Below are 19,621 nucleotides of genomic sequence, written 5' to 3'. Positions count from 1 at the left end.
CCACATCCCCAGCCCCTCATTTTTTTCTTTTGGGAGGATTAAACCCAGGTCCCGGAGCATGCTAGGCAAGTACTGTACCATTGAACTACATTCCTAATTCCAGAAATATGGGTTTTGTTTTTTTCTAGTACTAGGGACTCAACTCAGAGGTAATATGCCACTGAGTACATCCCCAACCCTTTTTATTTTTTCATATAGGTTCTTACAAGTTGCTGAGGCTGAACTTGAACTTGCAATTGCTCTTGTCTCAGCTTCCCAAGTCACTGGAATTACAGGTGTTTTCATCACTGCTCCCAGCCATAAATCTGTTTTTAAGAGACTCCTTGCTTAAGTTTGGAGTCTAGACTCCTTGCTTAAGCTTTATGTATTAAAAACTTTTAAAGGTGGTTCTGTAATTCTCCTTTCATTCTATCTCCAAAACAACTCTGAGCTGGATAAGAGGAAGGGACATAGGATGTCTAAGGTCAGAAGTTCTTCTTAGGATCCAAATTTACTGTGCTTGGGGTGATTCTGAAAATTCTCTGTTCAGGTCACTCACCTTTGATCTATCTGAATCCAATAGCAGGTCTCTATTTGGGTCACTCTTGATTATATTATTTGTGGTTGTTTTTTTCCCAATTTAAGATCCCAGAGCTTATGAATCATTTATATTACTTTCATAGCAAAAAAAAAAAAAAGAAAAGAAAAGAAAAGGGAAAGAAGATTTTTTTTTTTTTTAGATAAAATTAAGATTAGTTGGTTGATTTTTTAGAAACTGATATTTTTATTTTCTCTTTTTGAGGTATTAATGCTTTGAATAACTGTCTATGTTTTGTCAGTAAATAAGCAAATATAAGGTTTAAAAGTCCCTTTCAGCTGAGGAAAAGCCACAGGAAGAAGAAATTGAAAGAAGAGGAATATCAATGACTCCTCTCTAAATGTAAGACCGAAAGAATTCATAGCTGTTACCTTTCCCACGGAGAAGTCGATATGTAGCCTGGAGTTCTGAGACTTCTTGAGGGGAGGGTTTTTTGCCTGTGGCTGCTATCCAAAGACGTCCTCTGTGGGGAGTATACCAGGATCTGCCCTCCACCCTTGAACAAATACAAATTTAGTAGGAAGGATCTAAATTCTAGTTTCCCAGAAGATGACACAATATACCAAAAAGAAAGAAAAAAAATACTGAAGCAAATTATTCAGTTGAACCAAGAGATCTAAAGAAGATGTCTCACCAAGAGGGATTCTTAAAACACTTTTCTCCCATAATACCTTTCCCTTGAGGATGAAGTCTGTTCTCTAATTTCACCTATCATCAGAACAAAGTTTTTTTCTCTCAATTCCTGGATAGTTGTCACCTTATTCCCATAACTCAGTCCTGGAGTTCTCACTAGTCTTGGAACTTCTATAATCCCGAATCTGTAGTTTTTAAGCATCTAAGTTGTCCCACAAATATGAACATCATTGCCATTGAGTCAAAAGCTAATTTTTTTCCGGAAGACTTGTTGTTTTATTCTCCAACCTGACAGAAAATGCTGACACATAACTTCCCAAGAATGGTATTTAATAGAATAATGATTATGAATAAATTAAAAATAAAATAATTATAAATAAAAATGCTTATCTTTATTTTCTAAGTTGCAATGACACCAATATACATTTCCTAATTATTTTATATAGGGTTATGTTCTGTGTAGATAAGTAAACAACTTGTTGAGTAGTTTGAAAGAATCAAGTGAAGTTAAATACTCAATAGAATTTAATTAGTTTGCTGCTTTCCGAGGACTACAAAAGATGTTTCTCTTCACATCCCATCAAATGAAACAAAGTACCTTAATATTATATCCCTCTTATCTCATTCTTATAATGGAAAGTAACACTGTGATTGTTTTTTCATATTTGTAGTATGCTAAAACAGATGAATTAGAGGAGTGTCGGGCACATAATAGGTACTCATTATGTAGAATGAACAAGTATGTCTTCCTTCTATACCAAATAACCTGAAGAGTTACTGGGAAAATGGTTTCACAAATTTGGCAGAACCACCCAGTTTATTTCTGTAGGATTAGTGATTGTGGGAATGGATGATGCTCATCCTGTTCTTTCCAATGAGAAAATTTCAATAACAGAGATCCAGAATAGATGAGGGAAATGTAAACATTCTCATTAAGCTGTTTAGCTTTCTACTATGCAAAAAGACACCTAAGTTGCAGAGAAATGAATGAGAAAAACAGACATCTGAGGCTTTGGCTGTCCTGGAGCAAAAGCAGATTCACATGCATTTGTTCTAATAGTACTACACACACAGATTAGGAAATAATTAGAAGCCAAAGCAAGAAAGCCTGACATTCAAATAGAGGAGAAAAAGTGTTTTATACCTTAACAAACGAGGGAAATGGCAGCTAACAGTGAAACCACTGAAGTAGAAATGACTGTTTCTAAATGCTAATAATTTTTCTTTGTAGAAAGTAGGGAAATGACTAAAGTCTGCAGATTAGAGAGTAAAGACACTTTGATGTCCTGAACTCTGGTTCTATCTCTGACATTAACTAGTTTTAGCATTTAGAGTAACTGTATCTTTGCCTGCCTCAGTGTCCTCATTTTAAACTATTTCATAGAGCTAATGATTCGAAAATTTAAATCCTATTTAAATAAAAGGTCTTTTTACTGTTTGAGATAGACACTGCCATGTACATAAAACTCTGAAAAATAAGAAGGAAAAATGAGCTCACTATAATGAAAACTGAAAGAAAAACTCAAAATAAATGTCATGATCTCATTATATAACAATCTGAACAAGAAAAAAAAAAAACCGAAATAAAGACTTTAAAATGCTAACAATAGCTATTTCTGATGGTGGGGTTATAGGTGATCTTTCTGTTTCTAGATAGTTTCCTGCATTTTACAATTTTCAATTTCATGTATAAAAGCAAAGGAAAAATATTTTAAAAGTTGAATTAAGAAGAAACACAACAGGCAGGCACAGTGGTGCATGTCTGTAATCCCAGTGGCTGAGACAGAAGGAGTGCAAGTTCAAAGCAACCTCAGCAACTTAGCATGGCCCTAAGCAACTCAGTGAGACCCTGGCTCTAAATAAAATACAAAACAAAACAACAACAAAAAAGGGAGGGCTGAAGATGTAGCTAAGTGGTTAAGCAACCCTGGGTTCAAGCCCTGGTACCAAAAAAAAAAAAAAAAAAGAAAAAAAGAAAGAAAGCATGGAATAGTAAACAGTTATCACCAATAGATATGACTCAGCTTTATAATACCTCTAGTTATTCCTCACTACTTCCTCTACTTTTTGTAGAAAAGGAATTTGTAGTAAAATAGTTTCTCAAAAGAGTTTTTTCAATAGACTCTCTTCCAAGGATGAAAAAAACCTGGTATTCCATTTATTCTAAGTACTGAGGATTAAACCAGGGCTTTATACACATTAGACAAGTGCTATACCACTGAGTTATACTACAATCCTTTTTATTTTATAGTTAGGTTTTTTTTTTTTTAATAGTGCTAGAAACTGCACCCAGGCCTCACATACACTAGTCAAGGGCTCTACCAACTGAGCTACATCACTAGTTGCCTTTTTATTTTATTTTGAGGCAAAGTCTAACTTACTTAGGCTTCTTTCAAGCTTGGAATCCTCTTGCCTAAGCCTCCTGAAGAGCTGGGATTACAGATATGTGCCAGTATGCCAAACAAAACAATTTTAATTAATCTAAAAATTTGCCAGGCATAATGGAATAATCAGCCTGTACTCCCAGCTGAGATAGTAGGATCACTTGTTCAGGAGCTCAAGATCAGAGTAAGCCCCATAGTAAGACCCAGTTTCAAAAAAAATCTACTACCTAGTTAATATTGTTTCAAGTGCTATGTACTGGAAATAATAAGTAAGCTGGAGAAAATTAATTCTAAATCAAATTTTTATCAAAGATCTTTCACTGCCAAGATTCATTTCTATTCTTACTTTTTATTTGTTTATTTTGTTATCTAGAAAATTTTTTCACTTTCCAAATTTTTAAAAATATCTTCATTATTTATTTATTTTTAATGTGGTGCTGAGGATTGAACCAAGTGCCTCATGCATGCGAGGCAAGCACTCTCCACTGAGCCACAATCCCAGCCCACTTTCCAAATTTTTTATTGGTGCATTATAGGTGCACATAATGATGGAATTTGTTCTTACATATTCATACATGCATATAATTTAACAATATAATTTGGTCAATATCACTCCCCAGCACTTCCTCACCTGCTGGTCTCTTTCCTCCACTGATTCTATTCTTACCTTTTAATCCCTCTGACAAGCAGAGAAGCCCAGGGTTGGTGAATAGATAGGCACCAGCCACCATCAAAGCCTTCCTGGAATTCTTGATCCTGGATTCGCAACTGGTGCTGATATAAATTGAACTCAAGTCCCAATCCTGCTGAATGGAAAGCCTTCTTCTGTGAGACTGCACCTGTGTGGTCTACCCACTGTATAGGAAAAAACAAACAGTTCAGTCTGACAGGGAAGAATCCGGGGATGGTGAACAAATGCAATAATGAGGAAATCATAGTAGATAAATTTTCTTAGAAAATTTTATCCCATCTTTGTCTGAAACAAGGCCAAAAAAAGGCTGGGGCTGTGCCTCAGCAGCAAAGTGCTTGCCTGGCATATGTGAGGCACTGGGTTCAATCCTCAGTACCACATACAAAAATAAGCAAATAAAATAAAGTCATGTTGTCCATCAAAAAACAAACAAACAAAGCCAAAAAGGGTATAAATTCAGTAAGAGTTCCAGGTATGATAACAAAGTGCTATCTTAAAAGATAGGTAGAATGTTGACGTCTCCATATAATGCTTAATTCCAGAAGCAGCACAACTACCAGACCAAAAGAACTGTAAGTATTTCCATTTTATACTTATTAAGGCTCTATCTTGGAGGTTTAAGGTCTGGAGGTTTCCTAAGATAAGTGAATCAGCCAAAAGACATACAACATTTTGGTTCATAATGCTTCTTATGTTTATGGCAGACTCACATGTCAGTATTACAACAAAGCCAAACAGATGGTCAGTAGTTCTGGCTACTGGGTATAAGAAGTACTCTATTATCCTGAAAAAAACAACTTGTACACTAAAAGAGAAGAAGGAATACTACTGAAACAAGGTTCCCATCACATAAAGGCAATAAAGAATTATAGGGTACAGGTAATTACAGGAGACTAAAGAGTTCTGGCAAGAGTTCAGTCAGACAATCATGAAGGTTAATGTTTCTTCCAGAGCAAGAAAATCAAGTGCTCCAAAATTTAAAAGAAAAAGAAAAATGGCTATTAGGATGGTGAGTCTTCATTGTTTTTTTTAATTTTTAAAAGTGTAATAACGTATTTTAAAAAAGACTGCTAGAGTACTTGCCTGGAGACTTAGGCAATCATTTAACCCCCTTAAACTTTCAGCTTTCTCAACTGCCAAAGATGGATCTCTAAGAATCTTTTGTTGACAAATTTTTTTTTAATATTTATTTTTTTTAGTTATCGGCGGATACAACATCTTTGTTTGTATATGGTGCTGAGGATCGAACCTGGGCTGCACGCATGCCAGGCCAGCGCGCTACCGCTTGAGCCACATCCCCAGCCCATTGTTGACAAATTTTTACATGAATCTCTAAGATCTTAATCTTTTCACAACAAAATTTTATGATTTAACAGTTTTGTCTTTTTCTATTAAAGAATTTTTTTTTAAAGAAAGAGTGAGAGAGAGGAGAGAAAGGGAGAGAGAATTTTAATATTTATTTTTTAGTATTTGGCGGACACAACATCTGTCTGTATGTGGTGCTGAGGATCGAACCCGGGCCGCACGCATGCCAGGCGAGCGCGCTACCACTTGAGCCACATCCCCAGCCCCTCTATTAAAGAATTTAAACTTTACTTTTTATTAATTTTTTTTTTTTTTTGGTGCTGAGGATTGAACACATTGCCTCACCCATGCTAGACAAGCGCTCTACCACTGAGCTACAACCCCAGCCCTGTCATATCTTTTAAAATACCACAGTTAAACTGGGCACAGTGGCACACTCCTGTAATTCCACAAGAGGCTGTAACAGGAAGATTGGAAGTTTATGGCCAATCTGGACAATTTAGCAAGATCCCATCTCAAAAAAATTTTTTGAAGTATTGAAGATGTAGCTCAGTGGTAGAATGCTTTTCTAGCATGCACAAGGAACTATGCATGATAGAAAAGCATTATTATTATTATTTTTTAAATAATAATAATATTTAAAAACCACATTTATTGAGTAATTATGTGAAAAGCACAGATTAGGAAAACATAAAACATGAAAAAAATATGGTTTTGCCAACTGTGGTGGCACACCTGTAATCCCAGTGGCTCAGGAGGCTGAGGCTGGAGGATAAGAAATTCAAAGCCAGCCTGAGAAATTAAGCAAGTTCCTAAGCAACTTAGCAACTTTTGAGACCCTATCTCCAAAGGGCTGGGGATGTGGCTCAGTGGTTAAGTGCCCCTGGGTTCAATTCTTATTATTAAAAAAAAATCTATATATCTATATCTACATATATGTGTATGTATATATATGCATATTTTTATTATATATATATATATATATATAACAACTGTCTTTTGAATCATAAGGCAAAATTGGGTAAATATTAGGTAAGAATAGAATTTCTTGTGGGGAAACACTGATCTATTATGGAAAAAATAAGTTATCTTGTAAAAATGTTGGATGAATAATCCTGAGGCCCAAATTCTTAATTCTGTCTCTACTACTACAGTTCTTGACTGTAACCAAACAGCCATTCTCCCTCATTATCTTTCAATAATACTATTATATAACCTGTTAACTAATCTACTTGTCTATATTGTTAGTTGTTAAATAACTCTCTTCTATCCTACTGGTACTATGATAATAACTTGGGCCCTTATTATCTCCCCATTACAATAACCTCCGGAACAATTTTTCTGTTTCTAGTCTTAACCTTCCCTCCAATGCACTGTCTATATAAGCATGGAAGTCATACTGGTCTTCAAGGATCTTCAAGGATCCTTCTTTGCTTACTTTCGAATAAAACTCAGTGCTTATTGCGAAACATAGGGCTTTCAAGAGCAGGTATTGTCTACTGCACTGGGTTAGAGTATCCCCTTGAGGGGCACGAGAGGAATAGACATACTCTAGATAGGGCAAAGGGGTGGGAGGAGAAGAGAGGGGGCAGAGAGTTAGCAATGATGGTGGAATGTGGTGGACATCATTATCTAAAGTACATGTATGAAGACATAAGTTGGTGTGAACATACTTTATATACAACCAGAGATATGAAAAATTGTGCTCCATATGTGCAATAAGAATTGTAATACATTCCACTGTCATGTATTTATTTATTTTTATTTATTTTTTATTTTTGAGAGAGAGAGAGAGAGAGAGAGAGAGAGAGAGAGAGAGAATATGAATTTCAGTATTTATTTTTCAGTTTTTGGCAGACACAACATCTTTTGTATGTGGTGCTGAGGATCGAACCCGGGCCGCACGCATGCCAGGCGAGCGCGCTACCGCTTGAGCCACATCCCCAGCCCCCACTGTCATGTATTTAAAAAATAAAATCAATTTAAAAAAAAAGAGTATCCCCTTGAGTTCATGTCTACCTAGACTTTGATTATATGACCTTACAAATTTGTAGATGTAATCAATTTAAGATGAGTTCACACTGAATTCTGGTGACCTAAATCCAATAACTGGTATTCTTTGAAAAGGAGAGTACACACAGAGATACACATGGAAGAAGGCCAAGTGAAGACAGAGGTAGAGATCGGAGTGATTCAGCTACAAGCCTAGGGCAACCAGAAACTGAAAGAGGCAAGAAATATTCATGTGTAGAATCTTTGGAGGGAATGTGGCTCTGCTAACATCTTGATTTTGAAATTTTAGCCTCCAGCTATGAGGAAAGAAATCTTACTGTCTTAAGTCACCCTATCTGTTTTGTAGCGCTAGGTAACTAACACATCTACTAGTCCATAAAAATACTTTGATTTCCCCAAACCCGCAATGCTTTCAAGATGCTGAGTCTTTTTTTTTTTTTTTTCTTGGCCTTAAAAGGGAGAAGCAGTCTTCATTCACTATCCCTTTATTTTTTTAATTAATTAATGAATTTATTTATTTTATAGTAGAATGCATTTTGACATACTGTACACAAATAGAACACAACTTCTCATTTTTCTGGCTGTACATGGTTTAGAGTTAGTCCAGCAGGGTAATAAAACATGTAGACAGGGTAATAATGTCTGTCTGTTTCTACCATCCTTCCCATCCCCACAACACCACCCCTCCCCTTACTCCCTTCTACACAGAACAAATTTCCTTCATTCTTCCCTATCCCCCCACCCCACTATGGATCAGCATCCACTTATCAGAGATTTTAAACATTGAGCTTTTGGTTTTTTGGGATTGGCTTATTTCACTTAGCATTTACCTGCAAATGCTATAATTTCATTCTTCTTTAAGGCTGAGTAATATTCCATTGTGTATATGTACCACATTTTCTTTATCCATTCAAGATGCTGAGTCATTACACATGTTGTACTTTCTGCCTGGAATTCTCTCCCCAGATTTGTCTACCTAGAAATTCTTAGTTATTTTTTTTTATTTTATTTTAGTTGTAGATGGGCATATTACCTTTATTTACTTATTTTTATGAGGTGCTGAAAATTGAACCCAGTACCTCACCTGTAGCTAAACAAGCACTCTACCACTGAGCTACAAACCCAAACTCTTCTAGTCATTCTTTAGTTGTCAAACACTCTTTCTTTTATGCTCTCTCACAGATTTATGAACACACTCATAAATACTGTTGCATCTACGACATGTATGTTTCATAGCAATTATCTTAAAGAACTGTAATCTTTGCACTCATACACATCTTCCCACTGATCTTTGAAGTTCTTAAGGACATGAGCTGGACCTTTAATTAATCTTTTAATTTCCCACTACCTAGCACAGAATTTGACACATATATAGTGCTGAAGGTAAGTAGGTAAAGCATTACCCTGAGGGTATTCTCTCTCTACATAAGAACTTTATCACATTTACTTATAAAATAAAAATGCTAAAACTTCCTAGCTAAAAAGTTCTTTAGCCAGGTGCAGTGGCACATGCTTATTATCCCAGTAACTTAGAAGGTTGAGGCAAGAGGATCACAAATTTGAGGTTAGCCTGAGAAATTTAGTAAAGCCCTAAGTAACTCAGTGAGACCCTATCTCAAAATAAAAAAATAAAAAAAACTGGGGGTATAGCTCAGTGATAGAGCACCCCTGGATTCAATCCCCAGTACTCCCTCCCCAAAAGTAAAAGAAAGAAAAAAAATTCTTTAATGATCTGATCCTACCTACCTAATCCTACTCTATTTCTCATTATAATAATACATCTTATAAACCCTACCTAGCTTGCACATATTCACCATTTTATATGGATTTTTTTAATTTTTATTTTTATTTTTTTTAATTTTTTTGATATTTATTTTTTAGTTATCGGTGGACACAACATCTTTGTTTGTAAGTGGTGCTGAGAATCGAACCCGGGCCGCACGCATGCCAGGCGAGCGCGCTACCACTTGAGCCACATCCCCAGCCCCAAAGAGAATTATATGGATTTTGATTTTGATTTTGAACATCCCCCAGAAGAACATGTATTAAAAGCTTGGTCCCAGTTGATAGAAATATAGAGAGGTGGCAGAACTTTTAGTGTGGGGACTAGTAGAAGGAAGTTAGGAAGTTAGGTCATTAGGGGTGTACCACTAAAGAGGTCATTGGAACCCAAACCTCTTCCTTTCTCTTTGCTTTCCAGATGTTATGAGGCAAGTTATTCTGCTCTAGCATATGCACTCTGCCATATGCTCTGCCTTGCCACAGGCCCAAAGCAATGAGGTCAAGTGACTATTGACTAAAACCTCTGAAAGTTGAGTCAAAATAAATCTTGGGCTGGGGTTGTGGCTCAGCAATAGAGTGCTCGCCTAGCAAGTTCGAGGCACTGGGTTCGATCCTCAGCACCACATAAAAATAAACAAATAAAATAAAGGTATTGTGCCCAACTATAACAACAACAACAAAAAAATAAAGAAATTTAAAATAAATAAATAAATAATTCATTCATTCTTTATTTATTTTATTTATGTATATATGACAGCAGAATGCATTTGATTCATTATACACAATTGCAGCACAACTTTTCATTTATCTGTACATGTATGCCACCATGTATGCCATTTTTATTTTGAGATAGGGTCTCAGTAAGTTGCTGAGGCTAGCCTCAAATTTAGGATTCTCCTGCCTCAGCATCCTGAGTTTCTGGGATTACAAGTATGTGCCAATGCCCTTGACTCTACTGTCTAAATTTCTATTGTATTTAATAACATCTTCTTTTGGAAAATGCTCATTGAAGATAGTACAAGTCAACTTTTTGGAAGTGCTGCGAAAAAAATTGGAAAAAAATTGGGCAAGAATGTAAGATTGGTAGGTGAGTTAAGAGAGCAAATTGGTATCTATAAAACAGACACACTTGAAAGGAGAAATATTTAGGACCAAAATTCTCTCGTTATCAGCTAGAGGAAAAAAAGGTCCACTAACCTTGGGAGGGGACTGGTACAGGTTGGGATTTACCAGAACTCCCAAAGGCTCTTCAGAAGATCTATCCATTTTGTCCAGTGGCTGGTTCAAAGTTCCATTTGCAATGGCCTGTATTGTCTCATCTAATCTGTAATAATAAACCAAAAGAAAGCAATAATCGGTAATATTCTATGCTCAGAATGTCTTTACTTAAAAACCAACATAAAACCCTTTGGTAATATTAAAATTTGGAATTCAAGGAGAAGCCCATGAACAACTTTCCCTCTCCCCACTCTACCTTCCTTCCACAGAACTTAAGGAAAATAGGTAGAGCACACTATAGTTACCAGTTTAACAAGATCAACAAAAATACAAAGAATATAAAAGTTGTTTAAAAGTAGTCTGACTCAGAGATGAATATTCTATGGCAGCTTGTCTACTCAATACACCCTACAGTTATTACTTTGTCTACTCAGGAGTATCTTTTTTACTTACCTATGCTATTTGAATTCTATCTGCTTCAAGGTTTAGAAGTTCTAAAAAAGAGTCCCTAAATAACCATTGGATACATCCCATGTATTCTGTGCTTAAGGTGTTAGTTTTGGGTATTTGGATCTAAACCTATAAATGAATGTGATGGCATTGGGAATTTAGCTCAGTGGCAGAACTCTTGCCTAGCCCCCTCAAGGCCCTCAGTTTGGTTCTTAGCCCTGGGGTCAGGGGGCAGAGGGACATGAAGATTTTCATTTGAACATTGTGAAATCCTACTGGCTTAGAAGCCCTATCTTATTCCATTCTATTACTCTATATTCCTTATGGCTATATCCATACTCCTGTTTGATGTCTGACAAACATTTGTGAATGATGATTGTAATTTTGAAACATAATAAAATAATAACAAGCTTCAACTAATAGAAAAGGTTGAACATGACCTTGAATTCAGCTCAATATATATTTGTTAAGGAACCTCTTATATGCAATTCAACCTAAAAGATGGGGAGGACATGGTTCCAGCCTTCAAGAAACTTTGAATTTCAATGGCAAGTTTAAGATAGCTATAAAGGGCCGGGTGCAGTGGCACATGCTGTAATCTTAGTGGCTCGGGAGGTTGAGTCAGGAGGATTACAAGTCTGAGGCCAGCTTCAGCAACTCGCCAAGCCCCCAAACAACTTAATGAGACCCTGTCTCAAAATTAAAAACAAAAAATGAAAAACAGGCTAAGGATGTGGCTCAGTGATTAAGTGCCCCTGGGTTTAATCCCTGATACTAAAACAAAAACAATGGCATCATGGTGCTGGGGTTTAACCCAAAGTGCTCTACCACTGAGCTACACACCCAGCCTTTTTAAAAAATTTTCATTTTGAGGGGCTGGGGTTGTGGCTCAGTGGTAGAGTGCTTGCCTAGCATGCTTGAGGCACTGAGTTCGATCCTCAACACCACATAAATGTAAAATAAAGATATTGTGTTCACTTAAAACTAAAAAATAAATATTAAAAAAAATTTTCATTTTGAGACAGGGCCTCACTAAGTTGTTAGGGCTGGTCTCAAACTTTTGCTACTCATGCCTCAATCTCCTGAATCACTGAGATTACAAGTATGTGCCACTATGCAAAGTAATATGTTTTAAAATCTGAATTTTCTGATAAATAGTTGAATATCTTTCCAAATGCTTCCTGGCTATTCATATTTCCTCATCTGTGATTTATCTATTCTTAGCTTTTGCCCATTTTTCTTCTTCTTTTTTTTTTAATTTTTATTTTTGAGGTTCTGGGGATTAAACTCAGAACCATAAGCATGTTACAAAAGTACTCTACCACTGAGCTATACCCACAACCCTACTTATTAAATTTTATTTTGAAACAAGGTCTCCCTAAGTCGCTAAGGTTGGACTCAAAATAGTGATCTTTCTGCCTTAGCTGTCCTAGTAGCTGGGATTATGGGCTTGAACCACCATGCCCATATTTTTACTGGATTTTTTTTTTTTGTCTTTTAATTTGTAGGCGGTCTTTGTAAAGTACAAATATTGCTTCTTTGCTAAAAATTTTCAATATATTTTCTCCCAGTTTAGTACTATATTTTCATTAAAACTGTGCCAGGCACAATGGCACACAACTATATTCCCAGTGACTTGGAAGGTTGATGTAGGAGTATCAAAAATTCAAGGTTAGCCAGGTTCGATGGCACACACTTGTAATCCCAGAAGCTTGGGAGGCTGAAGCAGGAGGATTGTGAGTTCAAAGCCAGCCTCAGCAAAAGTGAGATACTAAGCAACTCACCCTATCTCTAAATAAAATACAAAAAAGGGCTGGACATCTACTGAAGTGGTTAAGTGCTCTTGAGTTCAATCCCTGGTACTGAAAAAAAAAAAAAAAAAAAAAAAAGAATTCAATTCAAGGCCAGCCTTGGTAACTTAGTGAGGCCCTTTCTCAAAATAAAAAAAATAAGAGGCTGGGGTTGTGGCTCAGTGATAGAGCTCTTGCCTACCATGTGTGAGGCACTAGGTTTGATCCTTAGCATCACATAAAAATAAATAAATAAATAAATAAATAAATAAATAAATAAAAGGTATTGTGTCCATCTGCAAATAAAAAAATTAAAAAATAAAAATAAAAAATGAAAAGGGCTGTGGATACAGTTCAGTGCTAAAGCACCCTTGGGTTTAATCCCCAGTACCAAAATAAACAAACTCATCAAAAGTTTTTAAAAAAGTAACAGTATTTTATTATAAGTAAGGACAGGTCTCCTTCCTTGAAAAATTTTCTTAGCTACTTTTACATGTTTTTAAGCCCCAATAAACATTAACTTTATTTTTATTGTGCTGGGGATCAAACCTAGGGTCTTGTGCATACTAGGTAAGTGCTCTACTACTCTAGCTCTAAAAATTTGTTTTTATTTTTAAATTTTCATTTACTTATTTTTTTCCCACAGTGCTGGGGATCATCATCCTTTTTTTTTTTTTTTTTTTTTTTTTTTTTGTAGCAGGGATTGAACCTACGGGTGCTTTACTACTGAGCCACATCCCCAGTCCTTTTTTATATTTTATTTAGAGACAGGGTCTTTTTGGATTTCTTAGGGCCTTGATAAGTTGCTGAGGCTGGCTTTACATGATCCTCCTGCCTCAGTCACCCAAACAGCTGGGATTACTGGCATGTGCGACTGTGCCCAGCTTGATGATCATCATTTTTAAAAATCAACAAAAACATCACTAAAGAAGTAAAAATCCTATATAGTCAACCTACTCCTTTGTTGAGACCCTTTCTGGTGCTGGCCACTTACCTACTGTGATATTCTGCTAATGGATTTTCTTCTTCTAGGATTTTCCGGCCAGCAAAGTCAATAGTGACCTTCTTAGAAAGTCGAGAGGCATGTCGAAGTTCTCTCAGCTCCTCTTCTCGCTTCTGCAAAGTTTCGCGCTCAATTTTAGACAACCACTGGTTAGAATCACTGGCAAAGTAATCTGACTCATCATCAATGACCTGGGTCCTTCGAATACTAAAAAACAAACAAACACATGACAATTAAGCCACATGTTGACAAACACAGAATTATTAATGAGGAACTGTTTCAAGGTAACTTACTCTTTGGCTAGTCTAGAGGCTACTGTCTGAAATACAAAGTCCAAGAATGTTACAAAAACAGGTGAAACTCAGCCTGATTACCAGCTTTTGCATATATCGTTTTTTGTTTGTTTGTTTATTGATACCAGGGATTAAACTCAGGGGCATTCGACCAGTGAGTCACACCCCGAACACTATTTTGTATTTTATTTAGAGACAGGGTCTCACTGAGTTGCTTAGCACATCGCTGTTGCTAAGGCTGACTTTGAACTCACTATCCTCGTGCCTCAGCCTCCAGAGCTCTATTACTGAGCCACAGCCCCAAGCTGGGATTACAGGCATGCAGGACACCAGCTGGGCTGCATATATCTTATCTCCAATGCAGCTTATAGAACTCATTTCAATCTCAGACAGAAAAGGCATAGTACCATAATTCATTATCATTCTTCCTTTCTGCATACTCCAGCTTTCATCTTCTGATACCTGGGCTTCAGTCTGATTTTACTGCATCAGAGTTCATGTTCTGGCAACTTACTCGGTATTCTAATTTTTCTACAATTGGGATCCAGTCTATTACTGATAGGCTTACTAGATTTGCTTACTAGAGTTTTACCCTGAAATCTGTCCTAAGGCTTAATTATCTATTCTTAGGACATACTATTATTTGACTACTATGACAGTTTCCATCCCCATACCCGATCTCTAGGACTTTACTAACACAATGGGGCAAAGTTCCAAGATATGATAATCAGGCCTATCTCTAAGATTATACTGACAAAGAAATAGAACTATAAGGAGTCTTAATGATCTAACTCCCATTCTATAGATAATGAACCTGAGCTCACAGAAATTAAGTGATTACTCCAAAGTCACAAATCCAATAAAGACTGAATTTCTACAGGTCAAGATGATGCACACCTTTAAACCTGGATACTTGGGAGGACTGCAGGTTTGAGGCCAGTCTCAGCAACTTAGAAGGTCCCTAAGCATCTTAGGGAAGACCCTGTCCAAAAAAATTTTTTTAAAGGGCTGGTGATATAGCTTAGTGTTAAGTGACCCAAACACACACACACACAAAAAAAAAAAAAAAAAAAAAAAAAGAAAAGACTCAATTTCTCTATAATAACGAATCAGTGATAAACATAGGCATAAAGAAAAAAACTGAAATCAGGTTCATATGTAATCCCAGCTTCTCTGGAGACTGAAGAAGAGGATCACAGTTAAAGGTCAGCTTCAACAATTTAGTAAGACTGTCACAAAATAAAAAAGACTGGGGATGTAGCTCAGTAGCACATGTGAGGCACTAGGTTTGATGCCCAGCATCACATAAAAAAAACTAAATAAACAAAGGTATTATGTCTATCTACAACTAAAAATATTTTTAAAAATTATGGGTGATATGTGATTGATAATGATAGTAAATGATTGTTACTGGTTTATGTATTTGCTAGGTGGCCTCATATATCTCATACATCTCTCTCTTTCATTTTGTTTTCAGTGCTGAGTATCAAACCCATAGCCTCACATACATGGCAAGTGTTCTACCACTGAGCTATACTCCTAGCCCCTATAGTATCTCTTGGATTGCATGGTTTTCTGTTGCATTAGTTCAGTCTTGTGTTTTGATCATCATGGCCCTACGAGCAATAGGCTCTGCCATAAATACATATACCACACAGCCTAGGTAAGTAATAGGCTACATCACCTAAGTTTGTGCAAGTAAACTCTATGATTTTCAACAATGACAAAATCACTTAAAAACATATTTCTCAGAACACATCTCCATCCATCGTTAAGCAATAAATGACTGCATACGTTGACTAGATGAATAAATGGCTGCAAGTGAAATAAGTAGGGAATTATGACAACCCAAGTCAACTGTCCAGGGGGTATACTAGCATTTGCCAAAACAAACTGATGCAGGGCCAGACACAGTGACACATACATGTAATCAGGGCAATGCAGGAGGCTGAGGCAGGAGGATCACAAATCTGAAGCCATCCAGGGTACCTCAGTGAGACCCTATCTCAAAATAAAAAGGGCTGGGGATGTACTTCAATGGTAGAACACCCTAAGTTCAATCCCTAGTACCAGAAAAACAAACAAACGAAAAATAAACTGGTGCAGGATACGATTCTCTTGGTGAGAGCCTATTTTATTCAAACACAGATTCAAAAACAAGATGTAGGCCTCCTATACAGAACATCCAGCTCTTCTTTGTAAACTCTTTCACATTCCATTTTGAGAAGGTATCAAATGCCAAAATAGTGGTTTTTTAAAAATTTTTATTTTTGTAGTTGTAGATGGACAGCATACTTTTATTTTATTTTGTTTTTATTTTTATTTGTTGCTGAGGATCAAACTCAGTGCTTCACATGTGCTAGGCAAGCACTCTGCCACTGAGCTACAGCCCCAGCCCCAAAATTTTTAATGGCCAGAATCTGTGGAAAAGTCTATTTCTTAGCATTTGTTATTCTAACCATATCATACCTAGTTCTGTCAAACTCTAACAGTTTATCTTTATGCTTGATAGCCTTCTCCAGACCAGACTTAATTCGAGATTCTTGATGAGGAAGAAGGTCCTTGGTAGAGATGTCTACCTTTCCAGAATTCTCCATCCCTGAAATTGAATAAGGAAATCAAATGATATCAGCCTATATTATATAGTACAAATTAGCTGTATTACTGTTCAGCAAAGAACAAAATATGGGAAGATCTCATTCTGATCTGCTAGTCTGGAGCCTTCATTTCAATGGAAAACAACCAAGTACAGAGGCCAGGTCTAACTTTTAAAGTATCAAGTGTTGCTTGATATGTAATAGGTACTCAATGAATGTTGAGGTCCTTTTCTTCCCTTACAGAATTTTGGATCACTAAAGGTACTAAAGTGTTTAAACACACAACATAAAAATGCCTGACAGGACTGAAGATATAGCTAGCAATTAATCAATCAATCAAAATTAAATATTGTAAAAATGAAAACCTTTACTGAGTAGGGCTGACTATCATTTTTAAATGTACTTTTACAAATCAAAACAAAAATAATGGAAGAAAAAAAGAAAAATTTCAGGAAGAGAGCAAAAATGAAAAGTTTAATGTAAAAGCATTTAATATAAATTAAATTATTTAATTCTCACAATAATATTAGAAATTAGCTTAAAATTATATTTGTTATAAAGTTAAGGAAATTGAAATTCACAGATGATGATAAATCAAATGATATTAGCCTACAGTACAAATTAGCTGTACTACTGTTCAGCAAAGAACAAAATATGGGAAGAGTTCACTAAATTAGAAAATAGGAGGAATTAGGCAGGTGTGGTGATGCACACCCAAATACAAGTGACTCAGGAGGCTGAGGGAGGAGGATGGCAAATTCAAGACTAGCCTGTCTCAAAATAAAAAAGGGTTTGGGGTATAGCTCAGTGGCAAAGCATCTCTGAGTTCAATTCCAGTACCACCACGAAAAAAAAAAAAAAAGAAAGAAAAGAAAAAAGAAACAAGGAGGAATTAGCCTGGTATGATGGTACATACCTATACTCTCAGCTACTTAGGAGCCTGGGCAGGAGGATCACTTGAGGGTTAAGCCTTGGCAACATAGAAAGACCCAGTCTCAAAAAATAAATAAATAAAAATGTAGACATGTTCAACCTCACTAACAATTTCAAAAATTAGGGCTGGAGATGTAGCTCAGTGGTAGAGTACTTGCCTAGCATGTATGAGTCCCTGGATTCAGTCCCTGGCACCACACACATAACCTTTAATAGAGATACAGGGAGAGAGGGGGAGAGAGAGAGAGAAAGAGAGAAAGAGAAATTCTCTTTTCTTTATTTCTTAACTTATTTGGTTACTTATTTATATGAGTTTGAGCTCATGGATATTAATTTTATTCTTTGAGCTGTGATCCAATGTACTATTATATATTTGTTACTCAAAGTTATGTAACTAAAATAGTAAAATTTAAAAAAATAAGTGCTTGTTGAATAGATGAATGAATAAACTACATCTTTTATAAACTGCATCTTTCATACCACAATATGAAAAGAAAAACAACCATAGATACAAGTTGTACCCATCACCATAGTCATTTAGAAGATTCCTGTCTACCTGACATGAGCTTCTTCAGCAATTTCTGGCTTTTGTTTGAGTCACGCTGTAAAATATCCTGTTCTTCATGTGTACATACCTGTAAAATAATAGAAGGACACATGATCTAACAGTTAAATTATATTGTTCACTTGATATACCTTAAATGTAACCTTAAATTATACATTAGATATGACAATAAAATGACATTATTGATGCTTTTCATCAGGACAAATCTATTAAAAAACATTAATCTAAATAAGTTTTTCCTTCTCTCTTCATTACCTTTTTATGAGTCATACAAAAAATAAAAAACTACCTCACTGCAAGTATATCTAACACTTGGTGGGGTTTTATTTTCTATTTATTTAAATCTACTGTACTTTCAAAGGACAAATATTTGTCTTTGGAACACTAGAAAAATCAAGTAAGACTTTTTAATAAGTCTTCTGGTTCTAGAAAAAAAGAACCAGAAAAAGAAGCAGATTACAGTACCACTAGTGAAAATTAGATTTACTTTTATACTATGATTTACTTTTATACTAAATATATATGCACACACACATTTTTTTAAAGTGCTTAGGATGGAACCCAGGGCCTCATGCATGCTAGCAAGGTATATACCACTCAGTTACATCTCTAGCCCAACTATATATATTTTGTTTCTTTGCTTTCAAACATAACAAATTTAGAAAATAATGAATATGTTAAGCAAAGAAAGCTCCATTTACTATAAAATTATTGCAGGTTTTTGAAGGAAGCTGAGAAGGGACTGTGTCAAACTTATCAAATTTAAGACTTTAAGACCAATCTGGTTTGCATTACTATTTCTTGAACTGAACAGACCTAAGAGAAAAAATTCACTGCCTCTTTTTTTTGGTACTGGGGATTGAATCCAGGGGCACTTAACCACCGAACCATTTCCCCAGCCTTTTTGAATTTTATTTAGAGACAGGGTCTCACTAAGGGCCTTGCTAAGTTGCTGAGGGTGGCTTTGAACTCTTGATCCTCCTGCCTCAGCCTCCCAAGTTGCTGGATTAGAGGTGTGAACCACTATGCCCAGAACTGCTATTTTATAAACATGGTGAAAACTACATTTTTCAGGTCATTCAGTTGTCTATCAGTTTAATCTCTGAGTATGTGGAAAAATCAAGAGTCCATTAGAGAAAATATAGCAATATAAAACAGATGCCTTTATCAACATCAAATGTTATTGCTTCTGCCAGACAGCTCAACTGGTAAAATAAGCTTTTCAGATAGCTCTTTAGAGTTTTTAAGAGTCATTATTGCTATTTCTCTTTTTTTCCTTTTTTATTTTTGGTAGTGCTAGGGATTGAATCCAGGGCCTCATACATGTTAGGCAAATGTTCTACCATTAAGCCAGATCCCCACATCCCTAGCCCTATTACTACTGCAT

General features: G+C 36.0%; 1 protein-coding gene across 4 annotated transcripts in view; it reads right to left on the bottom strand.

Moving 5' to 3' along the window:
* The window catches only part of Trip4 (thyroid hormone receptor interactor 4), a 56,489-nt gene that overhangs the window by 23,890 nt on the left and 12,978 nt on the right, over nucleotides 1-19,621 (bottom strand). For all 4 annotated transcript variants that reach the window (XM_076850934.1, XM_076850936.1, XM_076850937.2 and 1 more), the window contains 6 exons: nucleotides 18,226-18,304; nucleotides 16,609-16,738; nucleotides 13,838-14,053; nucleotides 10,583-10,709; nucleotides 4,262-4,449; nucleotides 949-1,073 (listed from right to left, as the gene is read on the bottom strand). In XM_076850934.1, the coding sequence (XP_076707049.1) occupies nucleotides 949-1,073; nucleotides 4,262-4,449; nucleotides 10,583-10,709; nucleotides 13,838-14,053; nucleotides 16,609-16,738; nucleotides 18,226-18,304 (865 nt within the window). The remainder of the gene's footprint in view (nucleotides 1-948; nucleotides 1,074-4,261; nucleotides 4,450-10,582; nucleotides 10,710-13,837; nucleotides 14,054-16,608; nucleotides 16,739-18,225; nucleotides 18,305-19,621) is intronic.

The sequence above is a fragment of the Callospermophilus lateralis genome, chromosome 3, assembly GCF_048772815.1.
Source record: "Callospermophilus lateralis isolate mCalLat2 chromosome 3, mCalLat2.hap1, whole genome shotgun sequence".
NCBI lineage: Eukaryota > Metazoa > Chordata > Mammalia > Rodentia > Sciuridae > Callospermophilus > Callospermophilus lateralis.
Note: the sequence above shows the minus strand (reverse complement) of the source record. Positions and strands in the feature narration are given on the sequence as shown.